Raw genomic sequence first — 21,594 nt, forward strand, 5'->3', positions numbered from 1 at the left:
TACCTGGCCTAACGGGCTGATAATGCTCAGGGAAGAGAGCGCACAGCATGACAATAGACAGAAGATCAGTGCAGCTGACTGTAGCAGACCTCTGGTCTGTGTGAGTTTAACTCTGTGAACGTGTGGATGACTGTCTGCAATAATACATCCCGTCTCCCGGGGTTTAATGTGCGCGTCGAATTTTATCGCCACCTTTTGGACAGACACTCTCCTCTGTGCACCGTGTTTCTCCCGTGAGCTGTTTGCCAGCTGCTCATCTAAACTGTCCATCTAACTGTTGTACTTCCTCCTTCTGTCTGTGTGTTCTGCACCTGAAGAAGCTTTTGCGCTTCTCCATATTCATCATGCTTACTAAATTCCGACCAATCACACAATTGTTCTTGCACAGCACTGAGAGAAAAAGTTCTGCCCGGGCCATGTGTCCGGTATGTTACGCTGGCCCGCTAGTGCGACTAATGCTCCGGTGCGACTTATCTATGTTTTGTTTTCTTCATTATGCATTTTTTGGCTGGTGCGACTTGTACTCCGGTGCAACCTATAGTCCGGAAAATACGGTAGTCTTGGTGAAAAGTGAAAACAACTCCAGGTTGACTTGGTCAACTTTTAGTTTTTGCTATGAGCAATAAGGTATGTTTGTCTGAATTATCACAAAGAAAGTGAACATTTTATAAATGACAGGACTAACCTAGAAGCTGAAGCTTAAATTGCAGCCCTAAAAGAACTGCTGAACCTAAAACATCATGTCATTTTAAACCTCAGTTATCAAAGGTAAGTGGCAATCGGAAGGGGGCACTTCTGTTGGAATTCAGCTTTCGCTAAAAATAAAAATTAAAACTGTATGTATGCAAATTTGACCACTAGGGGTAGAAAGGAAGTGAGTTTTCTTGTCCACCAGTGTAGTTGGGTCACTGGAACTCAGAGAAGATTTGTACGTCGGTGCCTCCTGTGGGAGAGAAGCTTTATTTCTCCTGAGACTTTTGCCTCTTTGTTTGCCTGCTTTGCAGTACTTGTTCCTCTCCAGCCATCGCTGCTTGTGCCTCTTAATGCTCAGCAAAAATCACTTGTAGCAACCAAACTGCAGTGCAGACATGAGGAGGTTTAACACTTGAAGTGCTTTTCATGTTGTCCATTGTGACAGACAGCAGTGACTGTTGATTAATTTGCTCTTATTTGTTCAATCTGCTGTCCAATGTATGTACAACTCATATACTGCCGTTCAACAGCTAATCGTGTTAAAGCAAGTTAGGGGTTACAACCACCAAAACACTCCTAGGACTCCCCTAGCAGAGCCATAATTGGTGCAACTAAACCATGTGTGCATGGATCATGGGGTCTTACTTCATCTTTAGCTTTGACGGCTTCATCAGTGCCTCCATCCGAGCTCAATGCTTCCCAGTGCAGTAAACTATAAGAAATGTTTTTCATTGAAGCAGGACTGCTGTTAAGTGCTTCTGATTACGTTGGTTTATCATTGAGGAAAAGGTCTGGTCACAGGAGTGGCTACAGTGAGTGGATGCACATTTTAATGCCCTTTTAGTGACAACCCATCTGCAACAATGGTAAACCCAGCATACTGTTCTTTACAACACCTTCTTAAGTTTTTCTACCAGTTTTAGAACGAAAACAAAGATCAGGTGAGACACCTCCTTAAACATACTTATCTGTTTAAAGAGGCATTAAATGTGCACTCAGACTGCAGAGCTGCATCACTTCCAGCTTACATGCGGACACATGGTGAACAGGAAGTACTCCTTTAGCATCAGAGAGTCTGATAGTGTCAGCTATTCCCTAATGGTGCTGGTGCCATCATTGTTGTTCCTTTTCAGCCAGTAAATCATATCTTAGATGGGGTAGGACTTGTTGCCACAGCAACCAAAAAATGCTGTAAGTTAATATTTTAAAGGAGAGATTTTCCTCCTGCCTCCAGATAGGTCACAATAAACCAAAAATGACCAGGCCCAGTGTCCACGTGTTGAGAATTAGAAAGTGAAATTGTAGACTGACATCCATCCATCTAGTGGACATTATAAGAACTGCAGCTGTGAAGCTGCACCTGAGATTATTCTTCCTGTCTTTGAGGTTCCATGTGGACAAATTGATCACATTTGTTTATTTGATTCTTTGCTGTATGTTAAATACTAAAATGTCATCATCATTTAAATGCAGGCTGTCGGCCCGCCAGGTTGATAATGAAGAAATATTTCCTGTATCACACTAAATTGAAATGAAGCATCATGCCTCATTTGATGCTGTGTTGCTTTTAATCAGAGGAAATGTAACCTGTCACTTTGTAGATGAGATGTTTAAATGGTATCCAAGATGTTTTGTCTTTGTATCCGTGTGTCCCGTGTAGCTGTGATGATATATTGTTATAATATGCAATTATTGCCATGTATGCTGAGAGACTGGTTGGTTTGTGTGACTCGTAGCGTCTCACGAGCATGCCGGTTATCAACAATGATGCACTTTGGTTGTCTGTCGTCCCTGCATGACGCTGGTGTCTGAAACGTGTTTTTCTAAAAGAAAGGCTGAAAGCAAGCTGACTTTGCCTTGTTATCTCTGAGGTTTCCTTCTTTCTTAATGACACCACTTTTTGCCGTCGGTCGCTTGTATGCTGCGACCGCCGCCTGTGCATGAAGAGCACCTCAATGTCTTTGTCAATATCACTGTATGCACTGGTTTGGAAATTCACCACTTTTGGAGGAGAAGCTTCTTGTAATCACAAATATGTATTCGATTACTGTTCTTCACTTAATGTCAAAAAATTCAAACTGTATCAGCACAAAGAGTATTTCTAAAAACAAATCACATCAAATGTCAACAATAAATGATTTTATACTTTGTACTTGTGTCTTTGTTCTCCTCTTTGTACCTGCCGACTGCTCAATGTGACATCAAATGGGTACAAAGCAACACAATACAAAGAAGAGGTTAAAAAGGTTTGCCTTGTCTCATGAGATCAAACTGTTTACCTGATTGCCTGTGCCTGTCTGGGGAGTGTGTGAAAATTAAAACAACACAACATGTGGGCCTTAAAAGGCTCCTTTTGTAGTCGCACTGTTGCTCCTCTTATGTTGGCCTGAGGTAGACATTAATCTGACCCATTCAAGTACCTTGTGGTACCTTGTACGAAGTAAAATACAGGCTGCGGTGAATGTACATCACGAAACAAAATGACATCACACAGCTGGATGTGATAGTAAATGTTTCACATTTATCGTGCTATGTAAAATGGAGCTAGGTTACAGCTAACATCATATCACTTCCTGTTCTGGTTCACATGACCAAATAAGCTTTTCTATATTTGTCTGTAGAGTTTATACACTGTACTATTTTCTATACAATATATATCAGAACCATGATACAAAATACAGATGACTGTCCACATCACGATTACTGGATAGGAAAACTGACTGCAGATCCACTCTGGATTTCTTTAAGTGCTTTCCTGTGTGTGTTTGTTTGAATCCCACAACGTCACAAACAACAGTGCTGAGACATGAGGCCAACACATTCATTCCGTGGGTGCTTCGGGGTCGGGGTGTGCCAGCCTACACTTGTCATTGATTCGCTACCTATGAACACATTGCATTGTCCAAGAGTTTAAATGGACTCAACTGGACTCAAGGATTTTTTGATGATGTTTCGCCACTGCCCCGCCAGTGGCTTCTTCGGAGGAGTGGGGAAACGTCTGTAAAAAAATCCTTGTTGCCTCAATTTAAACATTTGGAAATGGCTCTGACATGGATGAATGAGAGCATCCACATACAGCGCATTGCATTGTGATGTCAGATAAACTGCCAAAAAGGCTGGACGGGCGCTTGCTGATAAAACTAGCATAGTGGTTGATTTAGCCAACACAATGGACAAATTTGTGATAAAAATACTAAAAATATCTACCAACCAGACACCAATATTGTATAGACTGATAGTTTGAAATAGCGTAGAAGAAACATAAATCACCTGGCAAGTACCACAAGCTGCAGTTCCTCAAATGACCACTTATCAAAACATAAGAATCCATGTCAATGTACAACTCTCCAGCAGAAATAAACATGTTTACAGCCTGGTCCGTTTAAGATTTCAATGACAACTGTCGGCCTGGTGAATTTTATGATATAAGCACTTTTTGTATAGTTGTAGGTGTGACTTGCGTTGAGTGACAGATAGCGGCTTCCTGCTTTCACTGCTGATAAATTGCCAAATGATAATTCATAATGCATGTGTCCTTCACCAAAATAAAGGACAGTTAATTGTTCTGTGCTGTTGCCATGGTTACCGGCAGTTTGATAATGAGCTCTGATAGTGTATCTTACTGTACATCATCATTGGGAAAAAAAATATAAGCTCAAGGTTGTTTAATATTAAGTCACTTATGTCAGTTCATATTGAAACACACACACACACACACACACACACTCTCAGTGTCTGTTTAAAAGCAGCATCCAGCTCGCCTCACTGCCTGTCCTTCTGGAGCTTTTCCAAGCCAACAGGGATTCCCTGAACCTCCCCCTTTGGAAAAAAATCTTTCTGCAGAGCCGGCAGCTCCCAGCTCCCTGCCTCCTCCTCCTCCTCCTCCTCCTCCCTCCTTTTTTCTCCCTCCACCTCCTCATTTGATGATCTGCATTGCAGTGCCAGCCGTCCTCCCCCCGCCTCTCCTCCTCCTCTCCCTCCAGGTTGATCTCTACTGCAGTGAACAAACAGGAGGGTGATCCTCTCTCAGTCTAAGACCAAACATGCCCCTCACCTCCCCCAACCCACCTCCCTCTTCCTCCCTCTGCTGCATCTTCTGCATCTCTGTGATGCCACAGCGCCCTCTACAGAGCAGACACAGACATTACATGAGAGGTCCATGCTGGTTTCACAAGCAAATATGCTATAACACACTGTATGACAGTAGAGTGGACAAAAAAAATCATAAAAATCTTTATTTCATTTAAAGAAATGAATAACAATACATACTTTAAATATTTCCTTTAGAATAGTATTATTTTGAGCTTGAATTGGAAAGAGAAACAAAGAGCAGAACATAGAGGAAGGCTGATGTAATCTGTACACAGTCCTGTGCAGGCTGGTCCACTGAGTGACTGATGAATCTCACCTTTGACTGTCTTTAAACTGTCCTCCCCTTCCTATGAACTGTAAATATAAATAGCTGAAACTGCTATGATAGGTTTCTCAAAATCTGATCCATCTGCCGCCATCTTGGTAGAGTCTGAGTTGTGGTTAATCCAAATATGGACAAAGAGGCGGAGCATTGGCATAAACAGGCAGCTTGTTATCTAAGACTGCACCCATCTGTCACTCAAAGTAGCCACGCCCTCAATTATGTAAAAACATTTTGGGGCATTTTGACAAAGGGACTGAGTCACTGTTGGAGCCAGTCTCAAGTGGCTGTTAGAGGAACTGCAGTTTGTATATAATTCTGATGGTGGTGATGGCCTGTACACAGATCCAGTGACCCAAAGGCATCTGTCCTCATGGGTAAGTTGACTTTACAAAATAAAAGCATCATTATTCTGCATTTATGTACAGTATCCAGTATAGTGAATGTGTCAGACGGGTCAGGATGTGAGAGTGTGAGGTGTGCACTCATTTTGTCTTCCTTCACTCTCCACCCGACTATACTTTTTTTGTACACCAGTCAGTGCCAGGTGTCATGGCAACAGGTTAAGTCGGGTCCCTGATTGGCTGTTTGTCCTGGGATCACCCGTTGCAGTAAGAAGTGCTGAGTGGACCCTCCTTTTTTTTTTAAAGGCCCCTCCCCCGCCCGGCCAGTTCATGGCCTCCTATTATTTAGCAGATTTGTTTTTGCATCCTGGCTGAACCTTCTAGTGTGCGGGGAAAAAACTGCAGCTGGGATCATATATGTGCCTCTGCAAGGACGCTGGGGGCATAACCTAACAAATGTGTGGGGTCAATTGGTAAGGACTACTTTCTGTTGTGTTCCTTGTGCAGAGTTAGGGAGTACTGCTAAGTTGTGTGCTGAGGTGAGGAGTGGAGGTGATGGAGAGCGTCGTTGACCACGTTCCACGCTTAAAAGTGCTAACCTTTATGTATTTCAGAGCCTCACAGTGAGAACTTGGACTCCTGATGAATTTGAGGCAAGTGTTTTGGTTTGTCGGCTGTAGATCTGCTTTTTAACAGTTCCAAACAACTTAGTAGTACCTCTAGTCTCTGACATGTGTGAGTGTTTGTGGAAATAAACTTCTCACCTGGATTACTAAGTTTTGGGATGAATGGTTCTTTTCATGCTGAAACAGACAGAAGGGAGCGTTTGTGACGTTGCTGCTGATGATCTGCCAGCTTGTTTGTTAGGTGACTCAGATATTAAGAGTGAGCTCCTCTTGATAGCTGCTACAGGCCGGACAGACGAGGAGAATGTCAAAGTTACCTGGTTCTTCTGACTCTAAGGACGTCGGCACCCGGTCAGTAACAAAAAGAGCTGCTGTGGAAGGAGGAGGAAAGGAGGAGGAAGAGGGAGAGGTGGTGTAGGATTGGGTAGAGGAAACTTGGGATGACATTAGAAAACTAAACGACAACTGTAAAAGCAGGATGGCAAGAGTTTTGAATTTGAGTCGTAAGAAGGTAAGACACTAAACCTTTATTAGCATGATCAGCAGAGGAAAGAGGGAAGGAAGAAGCGTGATGAAGATGGAGCAAGACAAAGGAAGACTGAAGTGTGACAGATCAAAGACACAATCTCCTGATCTTGAAGATGGCAGCTGATCCTCACATCGGAGCAGAAGAGGCTCAATTAAAAGTCAAGATGCAGCTTCCTTCTGCCTCTGAGGCCCACAGGAGCACTCCATGAGAGGAAGAAGCTAAAGCAGAGCTAATCAAATGAGGATGATACAAAAAAAAGGATGAAGGGTTGACAGGAGGGGGGGGGGTAGAGCAGGGGGGAGCAGGGGTCAGCTACACAAACAATGTTACCCTCGGTACATTTAACATCGAGCCCCGCGGGGCGACAACAATGGCGTCAGCAAGGCCCTTCCACATCTGAACGTTGCTAGATCTCTCTCTGGCTGGTTTCAGCGTGCTCGAACAGCACAGCGTCCAAACAATTGAGAGGGGTTTTTTTTCCTGTGTTCCGTCGTGCTCAGCAGGTCACTACTCCTATAAAGACTCAAAGGTCACACACAGCTGCCGTTCAAAGGGCCGCCGAGCGGGCAAGAATGTGAGGCTGGCGTCTGAAGGAGGAGAGAGTTACTGGCTGAGGTACTGTGCGGCAGATGGGAGGAGCAGACAGAGGTGGCTCTGTGTGGTGGAATCATGAGGATGTGATTGGCTGGTTGGCTCACTTTGGCTGCAAAGTGTCGATATCTCAGCTCAACGGTAGCCACGTGGACTGAAGGCCACACCTACAAGTCAGAACATGAGCTTTTTCTGATGCACTTTACTGTAACCAATCAAAGGGGTCCAAAATATCACATGTGTGCTGATTCTGCTTCTCATGTTCATCTGTAAATATCAACTTCTTCATGCTGAAAGAAGGTCTGGGGCTACTCAATATAGTTGTACAAAGATCTGTTAAACACTACAAACTGCTCACAGTTCATTAGCATGTGTGTTTGTTTGTAGATCTGGGTTGGTACAGTGCTGCAGAGGTCACTGCAGGAAGGGTGAGGCCCATGCATGCAGGGGATTTCCTTCTGATTGCTGTAGGTGTGTGACTGGGTGTTGGTCTCTATGTTGACAGGCTGGCGACCTGTCCAGGCTGTTTGTAGGTATGTTTCTCTGAGCTGTAGCAATGTTTAAAATGTCCGGATGTTCCCATTAAAACAAACTCCTGACATGACTGATCAGGCCTGTGTGATAGGAAACTGTTTCCATGGTTACATCCATGACCCAACCATGTCCATTGTTCATCATGTACTGCGGTTTGTCCATTGCTCTCTTCCTGTGTTGTACATGACAGCAGGTGGTCTGCAGACATTTAGTTTGGAGCCGAACTGTGTCTGATTGTTAGTTTGTGTGCTTTGTCTGTCTGCAGTGATTATTTGCTGTGTAATGGTCTCATTACGGTGAGAGCTCACCATCTTGTTTTAGCATGTTAGCATGCTAAAGTGTGCAAATTGAACACAAAGTGCTTTTAACAAACTTTTGCACAGATTTAAAACAAATTCAATGGGAGCACTTTGGGCTCCGTTTGTATGCCTTAAAAATGAAATGGAAGTATACTACAGGATTTATATTACAATTTGCAACTACTGAACTACCGAATACTGAGTGATATTATGTTTTTTCTGCTCAACTGTGCAGTCCAATCTGTAAAGCAGTGAATGACTAACAGCCTGACCATGCACTCTGTGGATGTCCTCACCTCTAACGGTCTGCTGTTCCCGCAGGTTTCCCAAGGGGACGCTACTGAGAAGCTGGCTCACCAAGTCGCGGCCCAGGTTGCTGCTGCTGATCGCAGGGTTGAAGAGGCCTCAGGTGACCCTCATGAGGAGGAAAAGGATGAAGCGCACAAAAGTAGCAAAGGCCACGTAAGCGGTAAATATGGCTTATGTTGCATGGAGGAATGCTGAACCCCACCATCAAAGATGAAGTGTGATGATGTCATATTTATTCTGTAGCTGTCAGGTTATGGTTTAAATTTCTTTTTAAAGTGATTCTTAAACTAAACACGTCAAATTAGAGGGGCGGTTCACCCCAATATATCCTGCAGGGATATTTATATATCTGGTTCTTTTGGTGTGAGATTTTGGACAGATCAGCCATATGGATTCATGTCTTTGTTACAGTTTCATGGAAGTAAGCTGCTCAATGCAGCCAAATATACAGTTAAGGAGGAAATATTTCCTGCTAAACTACACTCAGAAACTGCACACAAGGACTGTGGGTTAAGTTTTTAAGTTTGAATTTGAATACCCTTTAATTTGATTACATTGGACAGGAAGCAAAAATCTCTCAGCAAAACAACACACACCAAAACAATCAAGACAGCACTGCAGGGTGAGATAATTATGACCACTCGATTTCCCTTTTTTTACTGCTTAATAATGTGTCATAGAGACACAGCAGCACAGAGGTAATGGATCAAATTGACATTTGTTCAATTTATCATAAAAATATGGAACCCCCCCCCCCCCCCCCCCCCCCCGCACACACACACACACACCATATAATGCCCTATACATAGTGTTAGCCATGTTCTAGCACTGTCTGAATGTGTAGTGACAGTTCTTAGACCCTTCATAGTGCTATTCAAAGTGCCCTCAGTGTACCCACAATGCATTATAAAATGTTTAATGTAGTATGTTTTTAAAAGTTTTTTACGGCGCTGTGTCTTTGATGTTTGTGGGGTTTTGTGTTCGGTGTGTGGTTGTTGATTCTAAAAGTTGAACAGAAGAAGTGTATTTTTCTCACAGACTGTATAAACAGGATGGTTGTCTGCTGGTTTGAAGCCACTTAGGCACTCCAACCAGACACGGCCATAAACCATAAATAAAATTCATTCCAGGGTTCTGTTAAGTGCCTTGAGACAAGGCAGCTTGTCAGTGCTTTAGTTAAAATATGTTTATTTTAATCTGCAGTGTTGGACATTTTAACATAAATTGGGAGCCATGCAAAGAATTGCAGTTTTTTTGGCATGCGCTTCATTTCTCAGCCCTAGACTTGACTATATTTGGTTGTGTGGGTGGAGCCAAAGACGGGCAGTGGGGAACCTCTGCACGCTTGTTGTAGGTACTTGTCAATCAAAATGTAGCCACACCATAAAGCATATGCTGATTTAGGACTGTAACACAATCAGACATTTTTTGGCAGCCAGAGGAGTCGCCCCCTGCTGGCTATGTCCACTTCTTTTATATACTCTGAGATTTCTGTGGACTGTCTCTCTTATCCTCCGAGTGAAAAGACAATCTCTGATGTGGTCCATCAAATGCTCTCATCTTCCAGAACCTGCAGCCGAATGCCCCATTTCACCTGAGTCCTTAACGAAGAGGATGTGCTTGTTAGATATGGAAGACAAAGAAAAGGAAGACCTGTGTGTTGGATCTTTGCCCCAGCAACGAACTAAAATCCAAGAATCACAAAACAGAATGAATCCAGAGGACGAACCACAGAGATTGAGGCCTCCAGATTAATTCGGATTACACCCAGACCCGGACTACCGGCTTTACCCTTCAAAATTCACAGCTGTTTTGGCTCATTATACTGTACCGAATGTGGCTTGTACATCATTCCAACAAAATCCAGCTGTCCCTGTGTTCATACTTCTATCAGGTTTGAGTCTCAGAAGAGCCCAAACCAACTGCTGATTAAACTCTGACAGGAACTCCTGCCTCACACTCTTCTGTAGCTCACCCACACACAACACTGAGCATTTGACACACAATGCTGCCTACACAATAGGGACATTTGTGTGTCAAGGGTCAGATAGGTAGCAATGGTTACCATAGAAACATAACATTTACTTAATAATTATATGTGCTGTTGTTGCAGAATAAGGCACTTGAAGTCCTTAAATGACTTAATGAGGCACATTTCAAGTTTTTTTTTTTTTTTTTTTTTTTTTTTTTTTTTAATAAAACGCTGCTTTTCCGTTGTGTTTGTCTGTGGGTCCTTGTTGCCACAACTGTAGGAATCTGCTTCATGTTGGACGGTTGGAGCTTGCTGAGCCAAAAGCATCATCGACAGATATCATCCTCTCACAAGCCTCAGAAGATGCAGGCGCGATGTGTTTCCTGAGGCTTCCAGTGCAAATTAAAATGACATCTACCCAAAAATGTCCTTTTATTAGTAACTAAGAATTTTGTTGTTGGAGGAGGTCCCCTAGTCAGAATTCAACATCAGACACAAAAAGGTCAGAGGTCAGAGTATAACGACCTGGCTGAACTGTGGCGTAATGATGTGCTTACACTATTAGTTTGATTTATTTGAAGCATTTAATGAAGAATAAATTGTTCAATAAAATGAAAAGATTTTTTCTTGTGATCAAGTTGAGTTCCATTTTTTTTGTAGCCTTTGAACTGCTGATCACTCCAAACAAGCCAGTTTGTACACTGTAAAAAATGTTTTATTATAATAGTGATCGATACACACAAACAACAAACAACAAACCCAACTTGTCGGGACTTGGATGGTAACTTTTTTGCATTATATGTTTAAAAAAGTTTTAAAAATACTCGATTTAAAGATTCAGGCCATTTAAACCTTTGTCAGTGACATCCTCAGGGAAGCTCAGCTTTGTTTGCCATATCTACCTGCTGCAACAACTAAATGAAATTTCTGAAAATGAAATTTGGAGCAGACTGGATTTAATGTGGGCTAATAGAAAGTGATCTGGCAGTGTGGAGCTTACATTTGCAGTTAAGGCCAAAAATGGTTCATACCCTGGTTCAAGTGAATTTCTATTTAGGTAACAGATCAGTTCAGTTCAGGCTAAAAATGACACAAGTAGCAGACGACAGATTTTCTTTTCTTTTTTTTGTATAATTGTCCAAATTATTAATAGAATGGTGGGATCAGAATAGTTTGGGGTTGTTTTTCATACAATGGATTAGGCATCCTTGTTATAGTAAATGAAAAAACGAAGACTACAAAACCAACAAAACAACAGAAAGACTTTGGGACACAGTGGATTTTCCAACTCGACAACAACTCAAAACACAAAGTCAAAATGGTCAAGAAATAGTTGGCAGAGAACAAAATCAACATCTTAAACATCAGAGGGGCCACACCAGAGTCCAGACCTGAACCCAGCTGAAAAGTTGTTTGTGGTGAGGAAGACTAACATCAAGAACCTTGATATTAGAAGAACCTCTATGCAAAAGAAGAGTGCTACGTTTCACTCCCAATGGAAACATAAGAATTGTAAGAAGTGTTTGACAGCTGTGCTAAATAAAGGCCTCATCGCTGATTATTCAGGAAAACTATGAATCATTTTGGACATGGTTCTTTTTATCGAAATATGAAATTTAAAACAAAAATGAATAGGTTCTTTACCAGGATGTCTTAGAGTTTTTTTTTTTGTTGTTTTTTACAGTCACTAGGTTGTGTCCCACTCAGCTCAAAAATAATGTGCACACAAATGACAGTAGTGCTGCTAGACTGCAGGAAGTCACAATGGTAACCCAGCAGTTGTTAATTAGAAAAATGAAACATCACATCTGCTTTTCTTTGACTTGTGTATTTATTAATGACATTTACCATGAAATAAATTAAGCTATCTTTACATCATTTACATTAGATTTTTTGTGGAATATTTTACAGCAGTGATTTTTCACAATCATGTCAGTCTTATCTGTCTAATAGTGAGCAGTTATGTGCAGGTTGTTACTTTGCAGTGATTTTCTGTTGAATGTTTTTGTATCTCAGCAGCTCCTGCTCAGACACAGAAGGTTTGAAGTTTTCTAAGGCTGCAGAGAAATCCTCAGCAGAAAGGAGGACAGGAGAATCCTCTGAATCCAGACCTGGGGGAACAGAGAGTAGAAATAGATGTAAATGTGAATAGAGAAGTAGATCAGACACGTTGCAGCTGCTCTTCATTACTGAACAATAGATATTTCGTTTTGGATGGCGGGCTTTTTGTGTGGGTGTTTGTGTGTTATCCCTGTGCTCTGACTTCCTCTAACAGTCCAAAGACGTTAACTGCTGCTGCCAACATGCTGCTCAGACTCCAGGTTTGATTCAAGAGGGCCGCGACAGTTTACAGCTGCTGCTGCTGTTAATGTTAGCTCTGGCAGCATGAAGACAAACAGAGCCTCTATCAGATATGACAGGTGTGTTAACAGTGCGCCACAGGAGCTCAGGAACACATCAGCTTCAATGCAACACATGAACCAACACAAATAAACAGCATTACTATTACCCTCCGCGTACTGCCTCTGTTTAAAGGTAAACACGGCAACATTTCTTACCATCATTGATCAGAGAGATCTTCTTCTTGATGGCCGCGGTCATGGCGTCTGAACAGAGAGCGTACAGATCAGCGCCTGTCATGTGGGCGGGGCAACGGTCCACCACCTCTGGCAGGTTCACAGCAGGGTCCAACTGGAATCTGGAATCAACATTTCACACAGTTTACAACTTGTTAACTGTTTGTAACCAAAAGAAATCTGTAGGCATATGGTTTCATTTAAAGCAGTGGTCCCCAACCACCGGGCCGGGGACCGGTACCGGTCCGTGGGTCATTTGGTACCGGGCCGCACAGAAAGACTGAGCAAAACATATATTATTCATTATCTGAGTCTGACAGCTGTTTCATTTATAAATCGATCAGATTCATCCGCCTGTGCCTTTAAGCACCTGCCCAGACGCTTGTCTCGGTCATGGGATACGGCCCCAAAATTAAGCCCACAAGCAGCAAAAATAAATAAAAAACAAACGTCTTTGGAGAGCTTCTTCGGAAAGGGGAAAAGGCCTAACGAGGAGACAGAAGAAGAGGAGCCTACCCCTTCAAAGAAAAAGAAACCCGCATTTAAAAGACTATATCAGGAGTCCTATTTAAAATACGGATTTATTGCAACAGGTGATTCTCACACACCAAGTCCGCTCTGAGTGACATGTGGCGACAGACTCGCAAATGAGGCAACGAAGCCTTCAAAACTGCGAGACCGAGCACCCTGCATTAAAAGACAAGCCATGGAAGAAAACATGAACAAGAACGACTGAAGCAATTAATGACGGCCAAGACAAAATTACGGAGTGGACTGGACATAACAAAACACACTTCGGGTGTCATGTCTCCCATTATCCCTAGATGGGACCGCCTCATTGCTGAGAAAGTGAGAATTTTTTTTTTTTCTGTGCCGGTCCGTGAAAGTATTGTTTTACATGATACCGGTCCGTGGTGCAAAAAAGGTTGGGGACCGCTGATTTAAAGCATTAATCACACACAGTAATACAATCACTGAGGTCTCAAATGTATATTCTGCTTACAAGCTAAGAGACAAAGACATGTTCTCAGCACAGGCTTTGGACAATTTAAACAGTGTTTCCTATCAGAGTGTTGGACTCATAAATACGGTTTAAATAAATACTGCTTACTGTGACTTACTTTCTGAGGATGGCCTGAAGAACCTGCAGCTGGGAGGCTCGATCTTCATTGATTCCCACATAAACCAGCTTGTCAAACCTGGACAGACACACAGATCAGAGCGCTGCTGAATGGGCCTGTTTGTCAGCCTGTACTTCCTAAAGCAAAGGGTGGTTTAACATCAGAGATGACACACACTGACGTACTGTTTATGCAGCTGGAAACAAACAAAAATAAAGCTAGAACCTGAAGAAACTGTTGTGTTAAGTGGTTCTAAAATGTGGGGTTTTATTATCAGCTATAAAACCTGCATGTGTGTGTTCTTGTATAGCTATCTTTGTGAGAACCAGTTTAAGTGTTAGACCATTAAAATTGATTGACATTCTTGTAAAGTGAGGACATTTTGGTCAGATCTTCCAAGTGGCTATTTAAGGGTTGACACTTGGTTTTTGGATAAAGGTTAGAATAAGGTGTAGGTTAGGGTTGTGGTGCAGAAGGCTGTGTGTGCATGTGTTGCAATAATAAAAGCCAGTGTAATGTTCTATGAAGTAATGGAAACATGAGCGTGTGTGTGACCTCTGACCTGCCAGGTCTTAGCAGGGATTGGTCCAACAGGTCTGGGCGGTTTGTGGCTCCGATCACAAAAACCCCGACAGATGAGTGCAGCGTATCGAGCTCAGCCAGCAGCTGAGACACCACTCTGTACAGACACATTCAATCACACTCAAATGATCCATGTAACGTTAAAGATACAGGGAAGATTATGTGCAGTATGAATGTAGAGGCAGAGTTAAGGTCATTAAAGAACAAGTGAATACATAGGTGATTTTTCAGATTGCAACCAACTATAGGCCTGACCACCTTTAAGCAGGTAAAGGACCCGGGCTCTTTATAGCGCCCAGCCAGTGCTGGTAATCCCTCACCTGTCCATCACCCCTCCAGAGTCTCCACTGCGGCCTCTACTGGGAGCCAAAGAGTCCAACTCATCAAAGAAGATGACGCAGGGTGCTGCTGAGCGTGCTCTGTGAAACACTGAGCATAACACCAACACCAGTTAAGGCACACAAAAAAAACATGTTTTTATATTGGTTAAATAACATGAGGATGTTTTGCGAGACAAAAAGACGAAACACGAGCAGGCAGACGATCATTGACAACCTATATTTTAATGAAATGATCTTTCATTGCAATAAAGCTTAAATAACCCACACTACTGTGAAGAGGGACCTGAATGTAAGATTGAAATAGCTCTTCCATCAGTGTATGTAGCCTGCTCACATTTCATCTTTTTAATCTCAGGTGAAACTGTGAGGAGACAAGGAACACGAAACAAGGACCCACTGAGGACGATGGACGTGACACAGACCTTCTCTGATGTTTTCTTCACTCTGACCCACATACATGTTGATGAGCTCTGGACCTTTGACACTGAAACAGCAGATGGAAGAAAGTGTGCAGTCTTCACCTTCCTCCATTGGTATATTATATACTTAAAAAGAAGACCTCTAGTAATCACTCTCAACTAACCAGCAGTAATAAAAATGATCAAATAAAGATGCCACAGAAATGGGGAAGGATCAGGTAGTCCTACCTGAGGAAGGTCATGAAGCACTCTGTGGCCACAGCTTTGGCTAGCAGAGTCTTCCCTGTTCCTGGTGGTCCATACAGCAGGATTCCGGTCCGGCTCAGACCCAGAGACATGAGCTCCGGATGCTGCAGGGGAAGCTGAACCGTGTCCAGAATCTCTTTCTTCACATGATGAAGACCTCCAACATCCTCCCAACGCACATTAGGGATCTGTAATAAAGAGTGTGACCAGCAGGAGGAGGAAATGTCAACGGTAGGGCACAAAGGAGAGAGATGGCAGCTTCACCTGGTTTACTCAGCAGGTCCTGTACCGGTAATACTAGAGCGCAAGCCTGTAGGTAACCATTTAAAAAAGCTGAGCTGTGTGTATGTGCTCACCTTCGGGGCTCCTATGGCCCTGGATTGGGCGTCCTGCAGGGTCTCCAGGGCAGAGGTAAAATCCTGGTTTAAGACGGTCACTCCACTGGAGCACAGATCCTCCTGCAGCCGAGCCCCGCTGCACAAACAATAGGGCTTTAATCACTAAAACAATATGACGTGAAAATATATAAATCACTTTTTCTTATGATGTGATTAGAGACATTTATTACGACAAAAAAAATGAATGCATTGCATCTGCAGATACATTCATTAAAAGGAGCAGAACTAGGTTTTATACAGATGTCTCATTGTTCATTTTTTTATTATTATTATGTCTCACCAGGTCTGGATCAGCCTCCTGCAGGCAGCACGACCAGCTTCAATCAGCAGAGCATTCAGATCCCCCAACACAAACCCCTGCAGGGCACAACACATTAACAGATTTAACTCTTTAAATATGTGCACAAATAGGACTTTAGGAGATTTACAAACAAGTCCTGAAAAATATGGAATGTTACGTAATTTTCCTGAATAAATAAATGACCAAGTATATTTAGTCGAGTTTCATTTGTTCGATTGGGTTCTCCTTGTCTTCCTTCAGGTCTTGTGCAACAATTGGCTGATGTTTTAGGTCATATTTATGCAGAAATATAGATTCCAAATTAATAGGGACACAGACAAGAGTTTTGGATTTTTTGTTCCATAGATAAAACAGTATTTTCTAAACATTTACTGATGTTGTGTCTGCGTGTAGGGAGCCATTTTGTCCTGATGGTGGAGCCAGAGCAGATATGAGTAATCAGAGTCCTTCCATACCGCAGTGAGTTTGGAGAGTCTTTCCAGGCTGACATCTCTGCTCAGGGGAAGATCTCGGCTCAGGCTGACCAGCATGGCACAGCGCTGCTCCTCTGTGGGGCTATCCACTGCCACCTGGTGGACAAATGCAGCCATGACAGCTGCAGACAGATCCCGAGGTCTGCAAACTGTTGCCACCACTATCACGCTGAGACACAAACGGTGGAGTCATTAATAAAACAGATCACTATGTATCAACACAGCATGGTTAAAGACACGGTTCAAAGGAAAGTTCTGACACTACTGCACAAGCACTGACCTGGTGGAGGTGCTGCAGAGCAGCTGGCAGAGCGCAGCTTGGACTCTGGCGTCGTCCTCGGAGGCCCCTCGAGGTCTGAGCAGGAGCTGCAGGTTTCTGAGCAGCAGAATGCAGGGCTGCAGGCCGTCAGCCCGCTGAAACACAGACGTCAGCTTCACCTCAGAGGCTGCAGGGGTGTCAGCACAGAGGCTCACACAGTCCACCTACACACACACACAGACAATGCTGGAAGATGCATTTTTTTTTAAAAGGCAGCAGTTTCAGGGATCAAACAGAGAACTTTTAAGCACAAGAGTTGGTATTGAGATTTGAATCTGAATAGCTGCTACCTTGAGCATGTGGAGGTTAAGCCTGCGGCTCGCTGCTCTGACTGCCGTTATCTTTCCACTTCCTGCAGGACCATGAATGAGGATGGTGCACCCAGTCAGGGAGCTGCTACAACCAGGCACCACAGTGACATCACACATCGTGTTTCTCTATAGGTTAATGCTTATCAAGCAGGTGCAGTTACCATTGCTGCAGGTGAGGCAGGATGATGCTGCTGATGAGCTCCACTGTCTTGTTGAGGCCTGGAGGAGACAGACTGGTCCAAAGAGACACTCCGTCCGGAGAGCAGCAAGGGACAGGGCTGTTAGTGGAAGCTCCCTGAGAAGACGGAAACAAATTCATTTTTTTCTGTCAGAGCTGTATATTTATATACAGATATTATCATAATCTTGATTCAGGCCTATATCGTATTTATGTAGGAACAACTCTGCTGCGTATGCACTCCTCAAACACTGAAAATCAGCTGCATAAGAGCCAACATGAAAACAAGCAGATAGAGTAGATGAAGGGTTAGCTACAAAGACGTCTTCCAAATGTCGAAAAAGGCTTAGAAGCAACCATGCAAAACTGTGTGCCTGCTGATGAGCATCTGATACACAAAAGACCGAGTTCAGAGGTCAAAGTTTACCATGTAGAGTGAAGTGTGCAGTCTGTCTGCCAGATAGGCTCCTCCTCCTTCCTCTTCCCCCGCAGATGGACACACCTTCTGCACTCTGAAGTGCAGCACTGGAGACCTGACAGGGTCAAAGGTCATGTAGACTCATCACTGAGCAATACCAACAGAGCAAGCTAGCAGCATTAACCATGTTATTTTGCTGACACCTGTATATGTGTGCACTATTGACGTACCTGTGGATCCCCTCAGAGTTGTTCTCAAGCAGATCTGGATGGTTTCCAGCTGGAACCGTCAGGATGTCTCCCTGTGAAACCAGCCTGCACAAAGTCCGGACAGATTTTCATATAAAAACATTTGTTTGTAGATGAAAACAAAATGAGAAAATATACAAGTGGCCAGAGAGTTCATTGGAGCATCAGCTGACCTGGGTGTGCTAAAGTGTTCTGCCAGCAGGTTGTCATAGCAGCTCAGGTTGTTGTACAGCGGAGAGATGACCAGCTGGATGTGAAGCTCTCCGGCTGAAGGTGGAGAAGCTGAACGACAGAAACTGTCAGAACGACAGCCGCCGGGTTCAGGAGGGGGCGCTTTCCACCTCTGAGACAAAACAAGCCAGTGAACAAATACAGACCTGAAAACATTTCAGAAAGTACTTTTGATTATTTGTGTGGTTAAATATCCAGCAGTGTCCCAGTTCCACTGACAACTCCATAACATAAGCCTGGATGTGGTGCAAATATGATATGTTCACTTAACAAGCCATTAAACGAAACATCTACAGATGTTCTCCCTGATTTTTCCTGCAGTTCCTCAGTCTATACATAATGTGTGTTGTACCTTCATCCTCAGTGTGCAGCTGTTCAAAGGGATCACGTCTCCTTCAGTCAGGTTGAACCACAAAGTCGCTGATATGAAACCTATGTCCTCCTGGATCTGTAGTTCTGGACTCAGTGTTAGATCTACCACAACCACAAAGACCGGCCGCTCTCTGCAGGCACCCTCCCTGCAGTCAGTCTCTCCTGTGGGTCCTCTGGAGGATCCACCTGGTCGGGATAGCCGCACCCACTCCTGGTTGAACAGCCCTAGTCTGAGAAGCAGCTGTTTGCTCACAAATACACAGCTGTCCACGTCCACAGGTGCTTGACCTCTAACCATGTGCCATTGCTGAGTGTCCACCACCTGGATGTCCAACCTGCACTCCAGCGCCTGCAGGACACCGGAGAACCCTGAACTCATCAGCCTCCTGTTGCCCAGAAGAGACTGTCTACCGACAAGACCGTCAGCATAATGGGCAAAGTCTGACACGCAGAGGCTGAGCTGTCTGCCCACAATGGGGGCAGCAGGGGGGTCCATCAAGTCCCAGCAGTCTGTCAGGACCAGAGAGGTGTCAGCAGTGATCGTCCCCTGGGTAACAGGACTGCACTCCAGTACCTGAAGCTCCAACAGCTGATGCTGCACCTGACCACACAGGAGGAAGAGAAAACCCACATCACCAGCTCTGTTATCACGAGCTACAACATAAGACATGGACAAGTCTGTCAACAAAAAACAAACTGGATGACTTCATTTTTTTTTAAAATTCAGCAGCATCTAGGGGAAGTTACTTCGGAGTTGTGGAATAAAGTGTCACCTGTCCTTGGTCCTCGCCAACCAGCGGGTGTCGGGGCAGCAGCAGTGGGTCTCCCTGCCGGGCAAGCAGCCACTGTCCCGTACGACAAAGCTCCAGCAGCCCGCTGCTGAACTGCTCCGCACCAACCCAGCGGAGGCTCTGTCTGTTGCGAGCTCCCAGCACCACTCTGTGCAGACTGACCGGCTCAAAGGCCCGGACGGTACCAGTGCTGCCGAAACGCTGCAACCCGTGTTGCCGCATGAAAAACCGGCTGGTGAACAGTCGGACGCAGCTCTCGGTCTCTGTGGTTCCTCTAGGATAGTTTCCTCCTCCGAGACTCGCTGTCTCCTCCTCAGTGGCCGGGTGAACGCGCAGTAAAATACCCGTTCCCCTGCAGCCCTGGGGCCGCTGCGGGGTAAAGAGGACGGTCGGTGGGTCGGTGTCATTTTGGAAAACCGAATCTAGGTGCGACTTTAATACCAAAACATCTAGAGGGCTCAGATGTGAAGGAAAACTCTCCAGGCAACTCAACTCCACATGAAGCGCCATCTTTGATCTTCTTCGCCGCCGTTGAAGATGCAATGAGTAGTGCGTCATTACCGCCACCTAGAGGATGAATAGAGAAATACAGCAAAGTGGCAAGTTTTATTGTTTCGAGGGTTTTAAAACAATATTCGGTTTGATCAACGAATCGTTACTTATAGTTACTCCTATAGTATAATTGTATTTTTTTTATTAACGGGTTCTTTCTTTCCCCATGGAAATCATCACTCCCCATATATTACTGTTCACATAACTAATGTTAATATTAATATTTTTAATATATTAATAATGTTTATCCATCCAATCTGACTGAGCTTGAGCTTTTTTGCAAATGGGCCAAGATGTGCAAAGCAGGTAGAGACATACCCCAAAAGACTTGCAGCTGCAGGTGGCTCTACAAAGTATTGATGTAGGAGGGCTGCATCATCAAATGCACACCACACTTTCATATTTTTATTTGCTTCAAATTCTAAAAACCATGTATCATTTTCATTGTACTTCACAATTATGTGCTACTTTGTGTTGCTATATTATATAAAATCTCAATAAAAAACATTTAACGTTTGTGGTTGTAAGGTGACAAAATGTGAAAAAGTTTAAGGGGTATGAATACTTTAATATATCTCGTGTAAATAAAGTGTGTAGGGTTAATAGGTGTAGTTATAATCACTTGTTGATATGGACACAGCCACAGGTAGAATAGGGCTGACTAACTCTTACCCTTTAATCTTTATTATTGCTGTACTGTTATAGGCCTACACTGCTGGGGGACAAAAACATGATCCACTGAGCAGTTTCCCCACCTCCTTAACACCATCACCATCTCTATTCCTCCACCTCCCCTCCTAACTTCTCATCAGGCTGACCCATATTTATGATTTATTGTTTTGTCACTAACTGTGTGACCAGTCTTCCTTGTAGTTCTCTCTCTCTCTGTATCTTTCTGCAGGTCTCTCTCCCTCCAGATCAGCATGCTGAATGGCACCCAGCCCTCTGACAGTGTCTACTATCAGCACCTGCCTATGTTCTTATCTATTTAGTGCTAGTATAATTAACTTGAACAACATATCAGCTAAAAAGCAAATACATAGTTTTCAGCATTACAGTAATGTATGATGTTTGTGCATGTTTGCTCCTCTCTCTCTCTCTCTCTCTCTCCTTCATCCTCTCTGTCCTGTCTCCCTCTTCTTCTCCTCTGAGCATGGTTTTTCCTGACACTGTCTGCTTGCTCAGGAGTTCAGGCTCCGAGTTTCTCTAAAGCATCTAGAGACAATGTTGATTGATTTTGGACAATTTATGATATTACAATCTTTTGCCACTTTTGGCAAGGGTATGGATCATTTTGGGCTTCGCTGTATGTTTAGCAGAGGGAGGGACCACCATTTCTTTGGCTTTAGTGGAAACTATTGAGAAAAGAATGACAAGACTCTTTTCCACATGACCAAGACTTTACT

The 21,594-nt window shown here is 43.6% G+C and overlaps 1 protein-coding gene across 3 annotated transcripts; it reads right to left on the minus strand.

The window, feature by feature from the left end:
- Positions 1-12,123: 12,123 nt before the first annotated feature.
- pex6 (peroxisomal biogenesis factor 6) lies at positions 12,124-20,152 on the minus strand. 3 transcript variants are annotated; one of them, XM_028410262.1, is made up of 18 exons: positions 19,619-20,146; positions 18,826-19,446; positions 18,416-18,585; positions 18,225-18,308; positions 18,004-18,109; positions 17,560-17,693; positions 17,378-17,483; positions 17,049-17,251; positions 16,751-16,937; positions 16,275-16,351; positions 15,953-16,070; positions 15,579-15,784; positions 15,354-15,415; positions 14,911-15,019; positions 14,571-14,687; positions 14,009-14,086; positions 12,870-13,009; positions 12,124-12,422 (listed from the first exon to the last, which is right to left on the minus strand). In XM_028410262.1, the coding sequence occupies exons 1-18, from the start codon at positions 20,144-20,146 to the stop codon at positions 12,286-12,288; spliced, it is 3,183 nt and encodes a 1,060-aa protein (XP_028266063.1). In that variant the 3' UTR covers positions 12,124-12,285. The 3 variants fall into 3 exon arrangements, 2 of the variants coding, with proteins under 2 accessions (XP_028266063.1, XP_028266070.1); XM_028410269.1 differs by having other exon boundaries at positions 12,286-12,422; positions 17,378-17,480; positions 19,619-20,152; XR_003670990.1 differs by lacking the exons at positions 12,124-12,422; positions 12,870-13,009; positions 14,009-14,086 and having other exon boundaries at positions 14,579-14,687; positions 15,329-15,415; positions 19,619-20,152.
- Positions 20,153-21,594: the final 1,442 nt, after the last annotated feature.

This window comes from Parambassis ranga, chromosome 1, assembly GCF_900634625.1.
Source record: "Parambassis ranga chromosome 1, fParRan2.1, whole genome shotgun sequence".
Classification (NCBI taxonomy): Eukaryota; Metazoa; Chordata; class Actinopteri; family Ambassidae; genus Parambassis; species Parambassis ranga.

What these genes read in the sequence shown, in the direction of transcription:
- pex6 (XM_028410262.1), bottom strand. Translation starts at nt 20,146, where the DNA reads ATGGCGCTTCATGTGGAGTTGAGTTGCCTGGAGAGTTTTCCTTCACAT. An exon ending in CTGCCTCACCTGCAGCAATG is followed by an intron (nt 17,484 to 17,559) that starts GTAACTGCACCT and finishes GCCTGGTTGTAG; the next exon opens with CAGCTCCCTGACTGGGTGCA. An exon ending in AGGAGGCTGATCCAGACCTG is followed by an intron (nt 16,071 to 16,274) that starts GTGAGACATAAT and finishes TTGTTTGTGCAG; the next exon opens with CGGGGCTCGGCTGCAGGAGG.